The 20895-nt window shown below is 38.2% G+C and overlaps 1 protein-coding gene across 1 annotated transcript in view; it reads left to right on the top strand.

Moving 5' to 3' along the window:
* LOC116245746 (uncharacterized) overlaps positions 1-18081 on the top strand; it is a 41713-nt gene extending 23632 nt beyond the window's left edge. The window contains exons 9-15 of the mRNA XM_031617270.2: positions 824-934; positions 3836-3936; positions 9045-9110; positions 9197-9284; positions 10518-10578; positions 16586-16649; positions 17771-18081. Coding sequence (XP_031473130.1) covers positions 824-934; positions 3836-3936; positions 9045-9110; positions 9197-9284; positions 10518-10578; positions 16586-16649; positions 17771-17905 — 626 coding nt within the window. The 3' untranslated portion in view covers positions 17906-18081. The remainder of the gene's footprint in view (positions 1-823; positions 935-3835; positions 3937-9044; positions 9111-9196; positions 9285-10517; positions 10579-16585; positions 16650-17770) is intronic.
* Positions 18082-20895: the final 2814 nt, after the last annotated feature.

The raw sequence follows: 20895 nt of genomic DNA, 5'->3' as shown, positions 1-20895 counted from the left end.
CTTCGAAGTTTTCCAAGCAGATCCTCTTGCACCATTTGGCGGCTAGCTATTTCCCCTTCGATCATCAATTTGCGTTTGCTCTAAACTAGGAGAGCATTGCGTACCTTGTCAGAGACTTTCACGTAGCAGGGTCGCCATTGTCTGTTGCTCAGCAATTAGGGTCTCCAGGCATGCGTCCATTCCATCCAGGCGTTGGTCCATCCAGTGCATCCTCCCCTCCAAGCCCCCTATCGCCGGTTCCACCTGGTTCAGGTGGTGCTCCACAGCCACCATCGCATCCCTTACCATGATCCTCTTCATCATAGCTACCAAGTAGCTATCGACCTTCCTCTCTGTTTTAGGTTTCTGTCTTAACTCTTAAGCACACAAGTAACACAAAGCCCAGCTTCGGTAGTAATCTCATTCATTCCTTAGGGTTTTAATTCCCCTTAAGGTGTATATATATATATATATATATATATATATATATATATATATATATATATATATATATGTATGTATGTATGTATCTTGTGCTGAGTGGGTGGGTTTATTACATGACCTAACTAGTGACCCGACCCGTGAACTACCTGTGAGTGCTGAAACAGAAACAGAAGTAAAAACGTAAAGACATGAGCAAGACAGTGTTAGGCCTGCGCCTAACAGCTTGTGTGTCCACGAATTGGGCACATGTTCTTGTGGTTGTGCGCATGTGTTTCTGTTCTATGTATAACTTTCATTTATGGAGATCTTTTGAAGTTGATGCTGTACTCAATAAGTGATTTTATCTAGGTAATCCAATGCATGTATTTTATGTTATATGTACTAAGGCTATTTTATGCAGTTGGCACTGGTTTTGGTGGATTTAGATGCAGCCCGAATACTGGCCATAGACAATGCCATGGATGTGGGCACATGATGCCCTTGAGACCTGAGATTGGTGTTCCACAACATTGTAAGTTGTAGATTTACCAACTCAAGTTTTTTTCTGTGATTTGCATCTTAGTTTCCTACCTTTGACTCTTTTCTTTTCTTTTCTTTTTTTCCGTTTGAAAACAGAGTCATGATGGACCTGTGTCCATAGCTTTATATCACACAAAATGTATGTAGAGAACCCCAAATTGTTTAAATAATTTCATTATTTGAATGTTTCTTATTTTCCTAATTTCTGCTTAAGCAATCTCCCAGTTTGCAGTTAATGGTTCTGATATGTATGTTGGCATGTAAAATTTTCCTATAAAAGTTGGATCATTCTGGTGCTCTAAGCATATTTCTTGTTAATTCTGTATAGATGTTTGGAATTGCATCTTGAATACTTACATTGGTATGCTACAGTTAGGGTTAATTTCCATTTTCAAAGAGTTGTTGAAGCCTGTCATCATTTATTACAATGTTAACCTAGAGAAAAGTACACAGTGTTAATTTCCATTTTCAAAGAGTTGTTGAAGCCTGTTGTCATTTATTACAATGTTAACCTAGAGAAAAGTAATTGTTTGACTTTTGAATGATGCTTGCCCTGTGCAAGCCTTCTGTCTGAATTGTTTATTGAGGGCCACACCTTGAGTCTACTTTGTGCTATACCTAAGTAGCAAAAAATGGTAGTCAATGCTCCAAGCCTTTGAAGAAGCCTGGGCCGGATTAATTGGGCTAGCCTACCGTGTGTATACAGTCACAGGTAATAGTTGTGATTATATAAATTTAACACTTGATTGTTTGCATGAAACAAAAAATATCATACCTGGTTGATTTTTTCTAGCACACCCAAAACCCACGTGGCCATGCCTGAGTTGGTTGAAGTGCCACAATCTAAGTGGCATGTCTTTCAAGCAACCCTTTCATAAATCCAAACGATCTTTTCATAGGCTTTTGCCCCCAATTGGGTTGGGAGATCAAATTGATTAAACATGAGTTTAAGTAGTCAATTTATTAGTGACAAGGCAAAAATATTGCCTAGGAGAGTGAATAGATTGACCCTTGAAAGTTGAAACAACAACCATAATTAGTATTTAAGTTGTGACGAAAAGAAAAGCTGTTAAAACAAACTCTCTATTATGAGCTATGTCACATAGGTACGGGTACAGGTGCAGGTACGGGTACCGGTGGGGGTACGGGTACGGACCATTTTCAAAAAATTTGGGTGCAGGGGTACGGCCATACACACACGCAGACATATATATGTCAAAAAATTTCAAAATGAATAACATATTCACAAAACACAGTATGAAAGTGATTAACATACAAATATATCAGCTTTCTTGATTCTCCGTCGCATCATCAAGATTAGAAGGAGCAACAGGTCACGCTTTTAAGATATATTGACATCGCTATGGTTATGTCTCACACTATTATCGAAGAGTCAAGTTATAGAGAAGGAATGAATTTTTGTATGGAAGATTTTAAATGAAAAGTTGTCAGGAACTATGTACAAGAAAGGTTTAGAGTGAAAAAGGAAACAAGAAAAGAGGGGGATTTTTAGTTTTCAACTAAAAAACTGGACAACTTTAGACTTGGTCAAAGTTGACCGAGTCCGAAAATGGACAAAAATGGTCTCGGGTATGTTGACCGTACCTGGTACTGCGTTGACCGCACCAGGGACGTACCCGTACCATACGGGTACTCCTCCTTAAGAGGAGTACCCATGTGACATAGATTCTGAGGTTAGCCTAAAAAGAAAAACTAAATTGGAAAACCACATAAAAAAAAACAATTGGATGAGCCATGTGTATTGTGATTTTTTAAAGCATTACAAACCCAAACAAGAAAACAATACCTTTGGTTTCACTCCCTAACATGTTGCCTAGGCACCTAGGTGGTTGTATGTGCAAAGCCTGTGACTAGGAAGCCTGGAACTTCCAAGTGAACTTTTCACTGCATAATCAACCTGTTTGTTAGAGCTTGTCATGACATATATAAATTGAGGTCACCTTGAATGAGCCAAGCATGTGTTGCGATAGTTTACTTTAAAACAATCTTTTATTATGTGCAAGCAAAAGACATCATGTAGAGTCTTTCCTTACAACAAAACTCATCCCTTTTATCTGATTGCTGCTTTCAACAGCAATGGTCTAGTTGATTTTGAGGTTGTATAAAGCCTTGTGAAGCCATTTATGTTAGAATCTCATACAGAAAACTAGAACTGGGTTGGCCTTATGTATCATTTCTGAAATATTTTGGCATCTAACTCCACAGAAGCTTTTTTTTTTTTAATTGACACCAAACTGTTGGTTGCAAGTTGCAACTAGTCCTTCACTTGTTATTTTGATCTGCTTAATTGTATAATCTATCTTGACAAAAAATTCAAAAACATGAGCATTTTAGTATGTATAGTTTAATTTTGATCTCATAAGTGAAGGGACCTGTTGTTTTCTTAATTTATGACTTAGTCTGTCCTGTTAGATAAGCTTGTCCGAAGTCAAATATTTCAGTCATTTTGGAGACTTTAACTTTCTTATATTCACAAAAGTATTTATTTGAGATCTATTAAAAATTATTATTGCTGTTCAATTCTATTGAAGAACCAATCATTGCAAATATTTAATTAGAATTTCTGAAAGGTATTCCGAGGACAAGAATTAATTACATTCTGTAATCATTGGTTCACAATTTAGTCCTTTCCTATTAGGAACCTGATTTACTGAATTTTATCTGAATCTTTGAAGTCTTAGAATGAGCCTCTAAATTTTCTAAACCAGTACTTGACATTAGTTTATATCAGGATGATATCAAAATAAAAAGTAGTCATTCCTTTTCTGGTTCCTGCAAGGGAAGCAAAAGCAGGAAGATTTTCTAATCTGCAATTTGCCTTTCCAGTTTATTTTTTGTCACAACGTGCTTCTAAGCTAACTAACATTTGCAGGTGTAGGATGTGATAGATCATTTTGTGCAGCTTATTGGCAGGCTCAAGGTGTAAGTGATGACAATGCCAGTGGGCTTTGTAGCCCAGGAACTTTTAGGCCAGTAAGTGCTATTACCTTTCACTCATACATACATGACTGTGTGGCCATATGTTACTTATAAAGCAAATCTATTCTGTAGGCACTAACTGTCATTTTTCTAAACATGTAGGATAATTATAGTCTTCAAAAGTAATTTTACCTTCCCATGTTTCTCTTTAAATAATTATTGTGTAATATAGAACGAATTCTTCTTTATGTATGTCTTTGCATATTTTGTTAATCAATGTTTGAACCTGAATGCTACTTGGAGCCACTTTTTTGCAAAATATGATATCATTTTCAGGATTGTGTCCATATGATTCAATTAGTATGAAAGATTGATAAGAAAAAAAACTTTGGAAATGCTTTTTTTATGAAAACCAGCTTAGAACCACATGTCAATACATTAACCAGCTCATACAGATACACTCATGTAGAGTGGCAAGGTGGTTCAAATCCACAGGGAATGTGATATACCAAAATTGATCTGAAATTTGTGTCGATGATACTAAATGCCACATTATTAAACTTAAACTAATAACTCAGTTTTACTTTTGCAAGAGCGAAAATAAGGCCTAAACTACCTGTGACTTGGAATAAAATAATTACTACTCAACTGCTTAAATTGAATAAAAACAGGAATCTAAGCACCTAAATCTCTAGTGTTGTCAGCCGCTTCTAAGGTCCAGGGTTCAGACCGAACTAACTTCCGATTCTCCACCTCAGCCTACCCTCCTCCGGATATATATATTCCCTGTTCTGCAAAGCCAACAAAAAATTTGATATTAAAGGAAAAGAAATCGCAAGAAAAGAAGTAATACTAGGTTAAACTATATATATCTATTATATTCTTTACTGGAACATTCTAATCGGCTAATAAAAAAATATATTGGTTTATCTAACCTGACCTTAGAAGACTGCTAAATCCTTTGACCAATGGAATGTTGACTAAATGAAATTTGATATAAAGTTACAAACTTATGAAAAGCTGCAGCCTGCAGGTTTAAACTAACCTAAAATCTAGAAGACAACGGCTACTTTAAGATCAATAAAATTATCAAGAAATCATTGATATAGGTAAGGGTATGCAAAAAAAAAGTATATATGCAAAATTCCACGAAAGCAGAAAATTAAAAAAAAAATCACTCAGCATAAAAAAACACGGCAAATATAAATGAAGCTAGCAAAAGAGGTGAATAACTAATTCGGCAGTTCAAATATAAAAGGAACCAGCAAAAAAAGTAATACAAATATAAAAGAAAAACACGGCAAAATGGAGTTCATCACGTTTTCAATGCAGTTACCAAATTAAAATTAAGTAAGAACGACAGAGAAACATCAAACAAGCGTCCAACTGTCTAACATAGAAACACAAGAAAAAAGGGAAACTGATGAAAACGTAAGGAAAAAAAACTTACCTCACCAGTTGGTGTCCATCGGCGGTCGCCACTGGCCGGTGAAGCTCTCCACTGCCATCCATTGGAGGAGATTGATGGCTGAAGGTACGTAAAACGGAGGAAGAAGTGTTGGGCAGAGGCTTTGGCAAACATGTGTGATTTAAATGGTTTGGGTCGGTTTTGACCTGGAACCGAACCAAACGTACCAAAGTGTACCACCGTACCATGTACCGCTGTGACTTAGAGGCAACCTAATTAATTAACTACTCATAAGTCTCCCATACACCTATCCCAGATCTAATCTAAATATAAACGAGAAGTACATGATAGAGTAATTGTCCTAACTACGTAAACAAAACAATATTCAAGAAGTAAAACAGAATGCAAACTTCAAGCAATCAGCTAACATGTCGATTTGAATCTGACAAGTAATGAAATCTAGAAGGCAATAAATATGAACTTTCTACAACTAACAGTAACATAATTAAGCATTAAGAGGCTGCAGTTGGGCTTGATTTCAACAAGACAAGGCTGGCTATGATGAAATCAAACCTGCTGGCCGGAATTAACCTAGAAATAGACTTCTGGCTGGAATAAAACCAACTGAGCAGACCTGGACAGCACTAAACTAAATAACCCTAGACCTGGGTAAAACAAAATCAACTAAACATAATCAAGAACAAATTATAGCGGTTAAAAAACAGTACATAAACCATAGAGCCTGAAAAGAATTTAACCCTAATTGAATGAACAAAGAATAAATTGATCTAACTAATGTAAATACAAAACAGAATTTAACCTAACTATTCCAACCTAAAATAATACGAGAAACACAAAGAACTTACCATAAACTTTAAATAAGCAAGAAGGCAAGGTATTGCCCTATCAAGAAACGATCTAGTAGAATGTTGAAGAACAATCACTAAATAATCCTAAACTAGACTTGATTTTGCCAATAGAACCTAATCAAGCCTAAAGATGAGGATTGGCCCAGTTTAGATGAATAAAATACAAATTCTTGTGAAAGCTTCTAAGTAGCTCCTCAAACACTAAAAGAACAACAGAAATTGGTAAAACCATGTCAAAACTATACTAAATTAATCAAAAGATTCTAATGAGAAAACCCTAATTGGCACTGGATTGAATAAAAAGGAATGACCAAAACCCTAATTCTAACCTCTGCTGATCAGAAAGCTAAACCTTGATCCTAATAAGAAATCAACTAGATACACAAAATTGAAAACATAGTCTACCAGTGAGCTAGATTTAGCAACACAAAGCACTGATCTACCAATTAAATAAGAACAGTAAAAAGCCCTAGTTTTACTGTGATGGAAGTCTTCTTTCTTTTAATACAAGATTACCCTAATCAACCTACAAGACATCAAAAATGAAATTGATGAAGTCAAATTTAAAATGTGTAGATATGTGCTAAATGAAGCAGTCTAACCAATCAAAATCTGCCAGAAAAGCTTGGATGCTGGTTAAATCAGTTTCTTGATTTAAAACAAAACCTCTAAACTAATAACAATTCTCTTAACCTAAAAACTTGTCCTACTTACCTTGCTGGTTGTGTTGGAGAGGAGGCAGAAGGAGGACGCCCAATGTTGGCTTTCACCTGAAAAGCCTTGGAATTGGTGACAGAGGAGAAATTGATGCCACCTTTTTAGTTTGTATTATGGCTTTCAGTTGCTTTCCATGCTGGAAGAGGACATTCTATGAATAAGAGTTGAGAAGAAAGTGCCACCAGTCCAGTTGCCTCTAGGACAGTGGCTGGTTTGTTAAAGAAGACGGGACTTGTCTGTCAAGATGTGGACCTGCCCAGTCTATGGACCTCATTGGCTGGCTGAGATCCGTCCAAATAGTTGAGTTTTAAGTTGTAAATAGGTCAGAAGATTGTAAGGAAGAAGAAGGAAAAGAATGACTAAAAAGAGAACAAAAGGGAGATAAGAAGACTAGGTTGTGGAGAGGAAGATGGGGTAGCACAGTTTTCTCAGTAGGGGCATGGACTGAATTCTCTCCCCTGAAATGAGTTTAACATAGAGTGGCAATGGTTTTGTTAGTTTATACTATCTGGTACTTGGATCTAAAACATGTTATGGATCCAAATACACTTAAAACTTAAAACTACATGTAGTCTTCATTTTAACTTCAATTGTAGTGAGATTGGAACCATGAGATCCTGGATAAAAATTAAAAATAAACATAGGTCCTTAAATATAATTTCCACCCTACAAATAATGTATACTATTTAGATGAAAATATGCATAATTCATGCTATATCAGTTGTGAAGCAAATTCCTTTAGTATCCTTTGCTATTCCATCTTCAAAGTTCATAAAAAGGACGGTTGTGAATAGAATGGAACCTGGGAATATCTTTATTACAAAGAAATAAGAGCTGGATAATTGTTTTGATTGGACTCATGGGCACATGCATTTTGTGTGTTTGACATGTTGCTATGTATTGAACTTATTATGTGGCTAGCCTTTATGAATGTAGGACCATGTATGTGTATCATGTTATCCATGTTGAGGCACTATTATTTTTGAACCGTGGAGACATTATTGTGAGTAGAATTGTGCTGGAGCATCACTCATTCTAGAAGGTGGCATCATTATTTTCTATTACTCTTCATGCTGAATGTATTCTTGTTGTACAGAGCATTTTATGTGTATTAGGAGATGTTTTTATCCTAATTGTGCCTATTAAATGTATGGGTTATCCTATCATTACTAATGCTTGTTAAACCAGCCCCAATAATGTTCGGTGAATCAAATTCATGGTACTGCCATTGGTGCAGAACTAAGTATTGCTTATTTCAAATTTTTGATATCTGAGATTTCAAATTTGTTATGGACTTCGAGAGTATCTTTTTTGCAGGTTCATGTACTTTAGGCCTTCCCAAATGGCTATTTTTTGCATCTGGATAATCATTTTAGCAACAAGGGGGGATTTTTGTTGCGTGCACTATTTGGCAGTCCTAAAAAAATTTTTAGCAGTTGGGCATTTAGAGCTGTGGTGCAGAACAGCTTCTATGCTTCGCGCCTACTGTGTACCCTTTTTGTATCTGATGGATAAGTTTGGGCTCAGTTCATCTTTTTTTTTTTTTTTTAATTGAACAACCTTTGTGCTGGCCACATTTTTGTAATTTTTCCATCTAATACATGACGCTGTGCTTAATTGGATGCCAACTGAAAAAGGATATGAAAGAAAGTCTCTTTTTTTGGTTAATCTCGCTTCATTAAATCCAGTGATTTACAATTAAATTGGTCAAGTCGATAATTAGCAAATCCTTGGTTAATACTAGGATTAAGTAGACATTAGCTTTTGATGTGGATTATGAGATCCACAAATAACTCACCTAGCAAAACCTTTTATCTAAAAATGACTAATTTCAATTTACTTTGAAACAGATTGGTTGGCCTTTTTTTCGAAAATTGTATAACTTGTGACCTCCCATATACACAAAACTAGAAGGCAAAGCAAGAGGTCACCTAAATTCTGTTAGTTAAAATAAGTAATGAATTGTCTTCTTTTATTCTCTTCTGCTTTTCCAAAGGTTGTTTGTTTAGCAGGATTTTTTGAAATGTATTTCTTTTTTCCTGCTACACAGTAACAGTCCTGAATTTTGCTACAGTTTGTTGCTATACTTGATTCCTATGCTTGAATCAATGTTCATGGTACGCCTTTGTTTTTCTAATCATGTGATGTATGTTGTGCACACTATACAGATATCAGATCGTGTTTTTACCAGAATGCCTGAGTCTACACATGAAGGAAACACATATGAGCAAGGCGTATGTAGCTTTTTCTCTTTGTACAGTTTTATGAAATTTTTCATTTGTCGTATTCCTTTCACATTTTGCAATTATGCTTTCGGCAGGTCACTCAAAGATGTATAGCTCAAAGTGGGAAGACATTACAAGATGTTATCATGGCCTGGTGTTTAAAGTTTGACAACAGAGAGATAGGTACCACCTCATTGGCATGTATTTATGAGAACTCAGGTTCATCTTTTAACCTAAGCAGCTGTCAGACAAGCAAGTCCTTGCTCCAAAATACAAATTAAGGCAAAAGACAACCAACACAACACCAAATGGTTTAAGGCTGAGGCATTATTCCTTATTGAACCTTGTGTTGTACAATTCTCCTTCCCATATACCCCCTCAAGGGCCTTCTGGGTAGCTATATAAAGCTTTCAGAGTTACATTGTTCTTAACCATTTACAAGTGTGAAAAACCACATGCAACAACTGCACTACCATGTGGCCCCACCCCAAGGCTGTGTCTTTTGAAAGGACTAGGGTTTTACCATCTCCCTTGCCAAGAATGCCAGCATGCATAAATCTTAATGAGCTGCTTTTATGTCAAGCACAGAGTCATGCTTGATCTCTTATCGCAATTCCTTGGCATGTTCTACAAGCCAATCTGCAAGTGCTGTTGAACAGGCCGATGCATGGACTTGCTTTCAGCTACTTTCTTATTGGCTTAGCACCCCACTGATTCTTATATCGAGATGCTTTTTGCAGGATGGGAATTTTTTCAAGGCCAATGAACCAGAGCTTCTATTGGCTGCCCATCAGCTTGGCCAGTGTTGGCTTGTGTGTGCTAAAATTCAAACACGTGGTCTCATCCAGCAAGCTGTCTTCTCCACAAGCACCTTGCATTCACCCCACTGAAGCCAAGTCATGTCTGCCTCCTAAGACTTGCCTTGCATCCTTTGTTGTATCTCCAAAGAATGCCCATTTGGCCTTAGTCACCGGGCTCCCAAGTGATTGGCAACCCGTGCACTTTGCCCAGGGTAGTGGACCCTTTTATACCCATAATCTAGCTTACAGGAGTTATCAACTGCGAGAAGATTATTACAGTTAGTGTAATGACTAGTTGGTCCACAAGTCAATTGGCTAGTCTATAAAATTGCATTCTTCCAATTTTGTGCCCATGGTCTAGTCGGTTGACCGCCAAGTTTATCAAACTAGCTCGGAAACTAAGGTCTTCACTTTGTGGTAGCCTGGTAGGATTATCGTTTGTAAAATGTGGCCTCTTTCATGCTAGAACTGAACCATCTTGTGAACTCGATATTAATTGTCAAATTGCTGAATAACTCATGATGATTTTTCTTCATGTTGCTATCGCATCTCATTATGCATCTTGTTATGCAATCAAATTTTATTGTTGATTATGTGTTTCCTGCTAACCTTGCAGAGCCCATGGGTATGATGTTAAATAACATCGACTCAATAACTTCAAACACCTATCTCTGCGAGTAAGTTCCTTCTAGACCTTCTACACATTTTTATCCATGTTGATAATACAGTATTTCCTTAGAATATGATATGGCATTTGTGGTAAAATATTATTTTAATTGAGACTTTGGACTTTCTAAGATTAAAAAAGGAAGTCAACTGTGCTAACTTCAAGTAGTATTGGTTCACCACAAAAGCTCCATGGTATCAGTGTGAGGCAACCTTTGTGAAGATTGCCTCCAAATAATATGATCAAGTCACAAAAAGACTTGAGGAGTATCTTAACTCAAAAGTAGTTCACAAAGAGCACATAATACTTCTCATGATTACTCTTGTGCAAGAAGCCACAAAGATAACAACTAAAGAATAACAATTTTATTAAGAAAAGATGGCTGAAGGAAGAATATTTAAATTGAGAAGAAATGAACTATGTATAGAAGTCAGAAGAAGCAGAATGGGCTAAACCAACGTCTGGCTCCAGTTTTGTCAAAGGTCTTCTTTGACCAGAGTGCAGCTAAGTAAAAGATAAAAATTATTTATAATGTCAAAAATAATTCTGTTTTCTCAAAATCAAGGTGGAAAAAATCTCAAATGTCCCTGTTACGAGAGAGAGAGAGAGGCAGCAAAAAGTTGTCTAGCATTACGTGACCCTAATCTCTATTAAGAGATTAGGGTTAGGGAAAATTACAAGAGAAGTCCACTAAAAGTAACAAAACATTTAAAGAGACCTTCCCTAACTTCCTAATATTTCAGAAAACCCCTTTTTTTGTATCTTTAACACTCCCCCTCAAGCTGGAGCATATATGTCAATCATGCTCAGCTTGTTACAACATCTCAGGAAATCGCCTATGGGAAGAGCTTTAGTGAGAATATCTGCTGCCTGATCTTCTGAGGAGACATGAATAGTGCTAACAATTCCTCCTTGAACTAAGTCCCGAATATAGTGGCAATCCACTTCAATGTGTTTAGTCCGCTCATGGAAGACAGGATTGTTAGCGATATATGTAGCTGCCTTGTTGTCACAATACATCTTCATTGGGAGATTCACTGAGACATCCAACTCTACAAGTAGTGATCTAACCCACGACATTTCAGCCATAGTTTGAGCCATAGCTCTATATTTTGACTCAGCACTAGAACGAGCCACAACATTCTGCTTCTTGCTCCTCCAGGAAATAAGATTACCGCCCACAAAGACACAAAACCCGGTAGTAGACTTCCTATCATCTACAGATCCAGCATAATCAGCATCACTATACGCCTCGATGTCAACACATTCTCCTTTCTTGAACCATAGCCCCTTTCCCGGGGCTGATTTCAAGTATCTTACAATCATTAGAGCTGCATCCCAGTGAACTTTTCGGGGTTTTTCCATGAATTGGCTCAACTTATTCACAGCAAAGCTAATGTCGGGACGAGTGACAGTCAAATATAACAGTTTCCCTATCAGAGATCTGTAAGATCTAGAGTCAAACGGCTCTGAGTCATCATCATGTATATGAATGCGAGGATTCATGGGAAGTGTGGCAGGTTTAGCCCCCAATAGTCCTGTTTCCTGTAGAAGATCAAGAGCATATTTCCTTTGAGACACTACAACTCCTTTATTACTACGAGCCACCTCAATACCAAGAAAATAACGAAGTTGTCCAAGGTCTTTCGTAACAAAGTGTTGCTGTAAAAACTCCTTTGTTTGAGCTATCTCTTGATCATTTTCCCCTGTAAGAACAATATCATCCACGTAGACAATCAATATCACAAGTCCTGCTGAGCCTCGCTTGATAAACAATGAGTGATCAAGTTGGGATCGGCTAAATCCACACTTAGATAACACTTCAGTAAGCTTTTGGAACCATGCACGGGGACTCTGTTTGAGTCCATAAATAGCCTTCTTTAACTTGCATACCTTGGAACACTCCCCTTGTCGCTCAAAACCAGGTGGTTGCTGCATATAAACAATTTCAGAAAGGTCTCCATACAGAAAGGCATTTTTGACATCCAATTGAAAAAGAGGCCACTCTCGTTGGACAGCAAGAGAGATAATCAAGCGAATAGTGCCCAACCGGGCCACAGGCGAAAAGGTCTCAAAGAAGTCAACACCATAAGTCTGAGTATAACCTTTTGCGACAAGACGGGCCTTGAACCTTTCAACTGACCCATCAGAATGATACTTGATGGTGAATACCCATCGTGAGCCAACCACATCACAGCGTGTTGGGGGGTCTACCAAATCCCAAGTCTCCCGAGAAAGAAGAGCATCCATTTCCTCCTGCATAGCTTGTCGCCAACGTGGATCTAACAGGGCGTGATGGTGCGAGGACGGGATAACATGACTAGATAAAGCTTGATCAAACTGTACTAAGTGTGTACTCAGATGAGCAGTAGAGACAGAATTAGATATAGGATGTAAGGTACACTGTCGCTTGCCCTTGCGAATAGCAATAGGGAGATCTGCTGCAGAATAGTCATCACTTAAACCTGAGTCAGTCTTATCAGTAGAGCTTACCTCTTGAGACGATGCTGGTGGACGGTTGAGAGAGGGACCTAGACGACGAGTGTAAACCAACGGAGGCTCAAGAAAATGTTCATGTGACCTAGGTTGAGATGATGGAAATGACTCAAGTGACACTGGTGGAATAGGAAGAGGTATAGGTGCATGCATCTCAGATGAAGAGGGACTTGACGGAGGGAAATAAGGACGAGACTCAAAGAAGGTAACATCCGCACTGATAATGTCTTTCTTGGTCACGGGATCAAAGCATTTGTATCCCTTTTGATTAGCTGAATAGCCAATAAAGATACATTTGATAGCTTGGGCAGCCAGTTTGCTTTTGTTCGGGCCTAGGATATGTGCGAAGCAAGTGCATCCAAAAACTTTGGGAGGTAAATGAAATAATGAACGCCCTGGATATAGAATTTGAATTGGAATACGGTCTTGAATGGAGGAAGAGGGTAATCTATTAATGAGGTAACACGCAGTAAGGATAGCATCACCCCAAAAATAGGCAGGCATGTGAGAATGTAACATGAGGGTACGAGCTACGTTTAGGAGTTGCCGATGTTTGCGTTCGGCTACACCATTCTGTTGGGACGTATGTGGACAAGTATATTGAGGTCGAATTCCATGGTCGGCATAAAACTGAAGTAGAATGGAAGACTTGAATTCAAGAGCATTATCAGTGCGAATATTTTTGACAATGAATCCAAACTGAGTTTTTATTTCCTTGATAAATTTTTGAAGAATACATATGACTTCAGATCTTTCCCTTAACAAGAAAACCCAACTGACTCTAGTAAAATCATCAACTAGAACAAGATAATATCGAAAACATGATCGAAAAGGAACCCGACTAGGACCCCATACATCCACATGAATGAGATCAAAAGGACTCTGACTCGATGGACTCTGACTCGAAGGAAAGCTGCTCCGTGTATGCTTGCCCAACTGGCAGGCATCACATAAGAAGGACTCTGATGCAGGAATGTCTGGAAACATGCGACGAAGTTTTGGTACGGACGGATGACCCAATCTGAGATGCCATTGGAAGGGAGAAGGCTTGGAAGGGACTGAAGATGCAGCAACATCAACTGGGATTGACAAAAAATAAAGGCCCTCACGCTCATGGCCGCCACCAATCATCTTCCCAGTTGGTAAGTCCTGAAAAGAACAAGAGTCAGATTCAAAAATGACTTTACATTGTAAGTCGATAGCTAGCTGCTTCACAGATATCAAATTAACAGGAAATTGAGGTGCATATAGCACATGTGTAATAGTGCCTAAATGTGGAAGATAAATATCACTGCTACCCAAAACAGGGGACAACTTGCCATCAGCCAGCTTAACATACTGTGGTGTAGAAAATCTGACAAATGATGAAAAATTTTGTGGTTGATTACAACAATGTCTAGAAGCGCCCGAGTCTATCATCCATGTCATACCTGGATCAGCAGTAGGAGCACCAACAGAGAATGCTGAATCTACAACAGCAGCATTGGTAGATGTAGAGGCAGATGTAGAGCCAGACCTCTGAGCAAGAACACGATCATATTCATCCTTACTTAGGTTAAGAGAATATGACATAGATATAGAAGGATCAGTAGAAGACTCAACCATAGATATTGTTGTCTTTGAATGAGTTGCCTGGGATGAAGAAGGACCTCTGCTTGTGGTGATTCTACCTCCACCACGTCCAGAGGAAACATTAGACCTGAGGTGAGGATGTTTGTCCCAACAACGGTCCTCTAGATGACCAATTTTGCCACAATAAGAGCACTGAAATCTGCCACGTCCAGCACCACGGCCTGTACCACGCCCCCTAGTGCCTCCAAAAGAACTGGGGCCCCGTCCTCCTGATATCACAAGTGCAGAGACTGGTATGTCATGCGTAGTCTGAGAAAGAGTGACTGCAAAGCGACTCAGCCTATTATACGTGTCTGCTAAATCTGGAAGTTCACTGCCTGTTAGAATTTGAGACTTTGCCACAGAGTATTCTGAAGATAGGCCAGATAAGAACTTTGCCACCATACCAGTCTCAACGTGTGATGCATAACAATGCTGGCAAGGTGGGCGAAGAGCCTTTAACCGTTCATATGCAGCAGTCAAAGTAGCAAAATATTGAGATAGGTCCTGATCCCCTTGTCGAATGTTGCATAACTCCTCTTCTAGTTGTAGGATCTTAATTACATTAGTGGCATGCGAGTATGTCTTTCTCAAGAAAGACCACATATCCTTGGCCTTGGTATAATATGCAATAGTTGGGGCTATATGAGACTCCACACTATTCATAATCCAAGACATAACAATATAATTATCTTCATCCCACGCAGCATATATTCCTTTTTTCTCAATAGGTTCATCCTCCTCAAAAATATATTTCTTCCTATGACCAGCCACCGACATTATGAATACCCTAGACCATATTTCATAATTTGAGCCATTAAGTTTCATCGTGGTTCCATAAGAGAATGAATTCCCAGCCATCTTGTAGTTAGTAGACCCTTCAGATTTACTGTTTTCAGCCATAGTAAATAAAGAAGACCAGATTGACGCAAACGTTTAAAGAAGGAGGGCTAGGAAATTACTGTCACTTCAGATCTGATTTAGCCGATGACAAAAACAAGAATGAACTCCCAACGACTGAAGACTGCTGCCACTTATAACAGCAGCTAGTTCTCATAAAACTTCCTGTCCACGTGTCAAAGAAATCCACGAAATCAAACAAAAACTTGTACTAAGGATCAGCAACAGTCCTCACGCAGCCTTTCTTTACTGAATTTGTATCCACGATCTATAGAAAAAATCTGATCATATTCAAAAACCTGAATTTATAAGCAGCACATAGACTCCACAAAGCATCCACAACACCTCACGCAGCTTGACTTTACCGAAACTGTATTTACGATCATCACAAACCACAGCGTCACACGTCACGCTGCATCCACAATAGTCTCTTCATACGACCAATATGAGGATCTGATCACGCCTTCCACATAGGCGTGATCAGGTCCTCCTTCTCACGGCACGCCCAACCCCTATTCCCTCACTGTCTCCTTATTGGGTGATAAGAGGGAATAAGGAGTAGCGGTGACAAGGGAGAGAACGAGAGAAAAAAAAAAAAGGAACGAACTCACTTGGCTGTTCGTCGGAGAAGATGGTGATCGCCGGAGAAGGTCACCGGAAAGTGCACTCTGCCGTCGACGCCCACACCCGCTCTGATACCATGTTACGAGAGAGAGAGAGAGGCAGCAAAAAGTTGTCTAGCATTACGTGACCCTAATCTCTATTAAGAGATTAGGGTTAGGGAAAATTACAAGAGAAGTCCACTAAAAGTAACAAAACATTTAAAGAGACCTTCCCTAACTTCCTAATATTTCAGAAAACCCCTTTTTTTGTATCTTTAACAGTCCCAGTCATGGAATTATGAGAAAGTTTATGTTCTGTTCCATCTTTGCGAGATGTAGAATTGATTGCTTTATAGTCTTTGGACTTATTTGTCTATTTCTTCCACTGAGAGATTCTGTGCTATGCAGCCATTGTTGCAACAAGGTTGTTGCACATCTTCTACATTGCTTCCGTCTTTCAATTCCCAAACAAGTAATCTTTCTCTCCCTTTATATTAGTCTACGCTTCATATTGCTTTTGCACCTTTTTCCTGTTAAGCTGTATTGGTGTTTGACCTGCCTGAAATTGATTGAAGGTCTTTTTTTTTGGTTGATAGTTAGAATTGTCCCATATCCCCAATTTATGAAATTGTCTTCCCCCCCCCAACCCTCCGAAAAAAAAAAGGACATCTGTACCTGTATCTGTGACTTAGGTTACCGTATGTTACATAAGAATTCTAGTGAAAGCGAATTTCTTCACCCAAAGGCTTGGGGGTCCTCAATTTTTTTTCCTCCTAGCAATTTTTTGGTGATTTCAACATAAGTTTGAGGGAGGGTTTTAAGAATTATAACCAATATTGTATTTTCTTTTGTTACTTCCTGTATTTTATTATTTTGTTTTCAGTATTTTGTTTGCTCTGTTGAGAGAGCCTTTATACTCTCCAATGGCTAGATGTTGGAGACACCATCGTCTCTTTCTCAGCTTTATTTAGGGGACGAGTTTGTCCCATATTCTGTAAGCTTCTTTAAAGTTGTTTGTGAGCTCATTTTATATTGTTTGCACCTTGGAGCACAATTTCTCTCTTTCATTTCTATTATGATTTATGAGTGTTGTTTTGTGAAGTTATTGGTGTGAGAAATTAATGAATATAGATTTTTATCTATATTTTACTTGTGCCATTGGGTAACTGTCTTCATTGAAGGAGATTTTCCACTACTTTAATATATATTTAAAACTATATGTTGATCTTTACAGGTAGTTCTTTGAGGTTTAGTTTTGAGAGTAACCGATTTTCCTAAGCCCATACATGAAGGCTGATCTCTCAGCATACCGTTGCACCAAGCAATGGCCCTCTAGGACTTACGCTGTTAATACCTACAAAATGTGTCCCACAGGTTGTCATGCAGATGCTGTTTCAGTTTTTGTCCATTTTCTTGAACTTTTTCTGCTGCAGTACTGCCCACAACTAATGTTTCATATTATATGTTCAAAGTTCGTTTCTTTCTGTTTAGTTTCTTGCTCTAACGTGAGGAACTTTTTTTCTTTTTGCTTCCTGAACTCTGACTCTTCAGATCATGTATTCTGAATATTCACTAGCTTGTGTGTATTTTTAGGCTCTCCCAGTGGATGCATCTATAAGAGAAGATTGCTGGTATGGCTGGGTTTGCCGTACTCAACATCATAATGCAGAACATGCGAGAAAAAGAAACCATATATGCCGTCCTACACGAGGAGTAAATTTACCATAATTATACATCTTTTGTCTGTCTGGTTGCTTTTCTTAATTGTCTATCTTCATAATATTTTAGTTCTGGCCTTGTGTATTTCGTTGTTCCCACATGTAAGGAAAATAGATAAGACGAGGTAAGATACGGAGAATGGAAATTAAATTTTTAATAAATTAATATGGACTCTTTAAGGAGTATGGCACACCCCAGTCACCGGGGTATGGTTCTGTTTCTGCCTCTGTCACCAAATTCTAATGTCGACGATGGCAGTGCAGTCAACTACGTACATGCATATTAAAAAGATGGATTCATTGGTCTGATATATATGTATAATGTGATCTTCAGAACTAAAAACTTGTTAATCTATATAAGCTGGCATTTTTTTAAGTGGGTAAGATTTTATAAAGGTTTAATAATCAATGGTAAACTTTGGTTTCACTTATAAAAATCATTCTGTATGTCAAAAATTTTGATTTTTATGTCTAGGCATGAAGAGCCACATCTAAGTAATTAGGTTTTTTCTTAAAATATCAAAATATGTGATTGGATGGACTAGTCTGACTGATCCTACTCATCCTTCTCAGCCCCGCCTGCACCTGCGTGTTGTTGGTGGTTCTTCTATTCTTCGATTTGAATAGCATCTTTCATTATTTTGTAGGACATTGTTCATGGGGAAAAAATGTCTTGTGAACATCTGCCATGCTTTCATGGGTACATTGCTAAATTTCGGAACTTATCCGGTACATGAGAGTTTCATGGGTTTGTTAGATGGCTTTTCTTTCATAATATCTCATTCATCAAATTCCAATTTCATCCTTCTCTTATGTGATCTTTCCAAGTTTTTTCTTCCCTTCCTCCTGACACAGCAGAATCATCCCTTGGGTACAGACTAATATTATCTCTTTCCCAAGTAAACAAATGGCAAATATATTGTTACTTCAAATTGATTTGAGTATAAATTTGAAAGGCACAGTTTGTTTTAAAAATGACTATTGAAAACATAGTTCGAGCCTGGACTGGTTATTTGATACTTAGGTTGACCCAATTAAAAAAATTGGTTGGGTCGGTATTGAGTGTTTGACTTATATATATATATATAGCAATCAATATATATAGCAATCAACTTAATTAGAAACTTTTGGTGCATTGCCATGACATCCTTAGAAACTCTTCTTGTGCTATTCATGACACCTTATAAATTTTTGACAGTTAAGGGTTTCATGTGTTATTCATGACACCTTATAAATTTTTGGCACATCGTTAAGGATTTTTGAAATATTAAAATATGAAATATTAAGGGTTTTTGGTATGAGTGGATATTAAAAGGGTACCTGATGGGCATAAAGTTAACGGTGGGGTCTTGCTTGGTAACTAAGTAGGTTGGGCTTGGTTAGTCAGTGAGTGCTTCAGATCAACCCAAGCTTGACTTTGTCGAGCCTTGGGCCGGCTTGGCCTGACCCAATGCCCAGCCTTAGTGTTGAAAAAGAGGAGAATTGTGTTATTGGCTTTGGATCAAGGTGGGCATATTATGTACACTGGACATGAAACATATATTGGACATGAAACATATATTGGAATGTGTGCTTCACCTTGCGAGTGCATGCCTTCTGGTACTGGTTCACAATGTTGAGAAGTTCTTTACAAAGTCAGGGCACGAGTCCTCAACTTTTCAAGAACAGGCCATAAATGACCGTTGTACTCAACCGCAAAACTTACCAGAGGAGTCCGAATCTGGAAAATAGTTATTTTGTTTTGGCAATGTTATATGCAATTTTCGTATCGAGGCATAAGTTGTGGCTATAATCTCAAATACATGCGTGAAGTTTCTTATTTTCCTGATATAGGCCTCACTTGTGGTGAAATTGTCAAAAGAAATGTCAACTTAAACTTATTATGTCATAAAACATGAAATTTAAATTTTCCTGAAGAATATTTTATTTTCTATGCAAGAAAAGGGGGCCCCTATTCGATTTAAGTGATATTTTGACCACATTTAACTGGGTAGGTTATATGGCCCATAACAAGCGACTAATGTACCATGGGCCATAAATGATCACAATGCCTCTGCTAGCAAGTGGAAGACCCCATTATAAAGGGCAAAAGTGGTATGAGTTAAAATTTTAGTAATTTTACAGTTTTTTTTTAAAAAAATTTATTCTCACCCTTATAGAGGTAGATACTTTCATTTAACTGTTAAGAGCATTTTGGTTATTTTCAATCCATAAAATAACTTGCTCGGGTTTCAATATGAATCTCGACATTTATCTTCCTTATTTGGAATTATCAATTGTTTTATACCAATTTTTACTTATTTTTAAATGTAAAAAGAAAAGTCATTCAGTGGGGCCGATACGGACTGACTGTTCGTATCGTTTTCCAAAAATAAAGTTTCACCTACCGTACCGGTAGGACAACGTTGCTTTGATTCTTGCACAACCTTCAACTTAGCTCAAATTCAGATAAGCTCCATAGTCAGGATGCCTCCGGGTTAGGTTTATAGTGCCTGAGACCGTTTTGGATCCAACGCAATTGGATTTAGGTTTAGATTCAAATCCAGGTCTGATGTTTGAAACCAAGTCGATAGACCTGAGTGTGTTATCTTTACGTGTGAAATCGGGCAAGCGGGTCACATTATTATCTGGTTTCCAGACTCAAAATCCAGCACGAACAATCGGGTACCATTTTCTTTATATGATATGGACCCAGAATGAAACCCGACCCGGTTGCCAATTTTCTTGATTTTAGGCTGTTAAGAGGGACCCCACGAAGAAAACGCGGTGGGAATCATTGACGTATGAATCCATGACTTTTCGTGCTGCCGCCGTTATTGCTCTCGTTGTTTCTCGGCGCTATCTCCGTTCTGCATCACTAGCGCCGCCCAATGCGGCGGCCGTCTGCTGCCTGCATCCCCGCCGCCGCTTCTTCCTTCTCCTCCTCGTCTACGATCCCTTCATCGGCAGCACGCAGCGCGTCGTTTTCTCTCCCGTTCTTTCGTGCTCGGAGGACAGAGC

The sequence above is a fragment of the Nymphaea colorata genome, chromosome 1 (assembly GCF_008831285.2).
Source record: "Nymphaea colorata isolate Beijing-Zhang1983 chromosome 1, ASM883128v2, whole genome shotgun sequence".
NCBI lineage: Eukaryota > Viridiplantae > Streptophyta > Magnoliopsida > Nymphaeales > Nymphaeaceae > Nymphaea > Nymphaea colorata.
The sequence above is the reverse complement of the archived record's forward strand: the minus strand, read 5'-3'. Positions and strand labels throughout refer to the sequence as shown.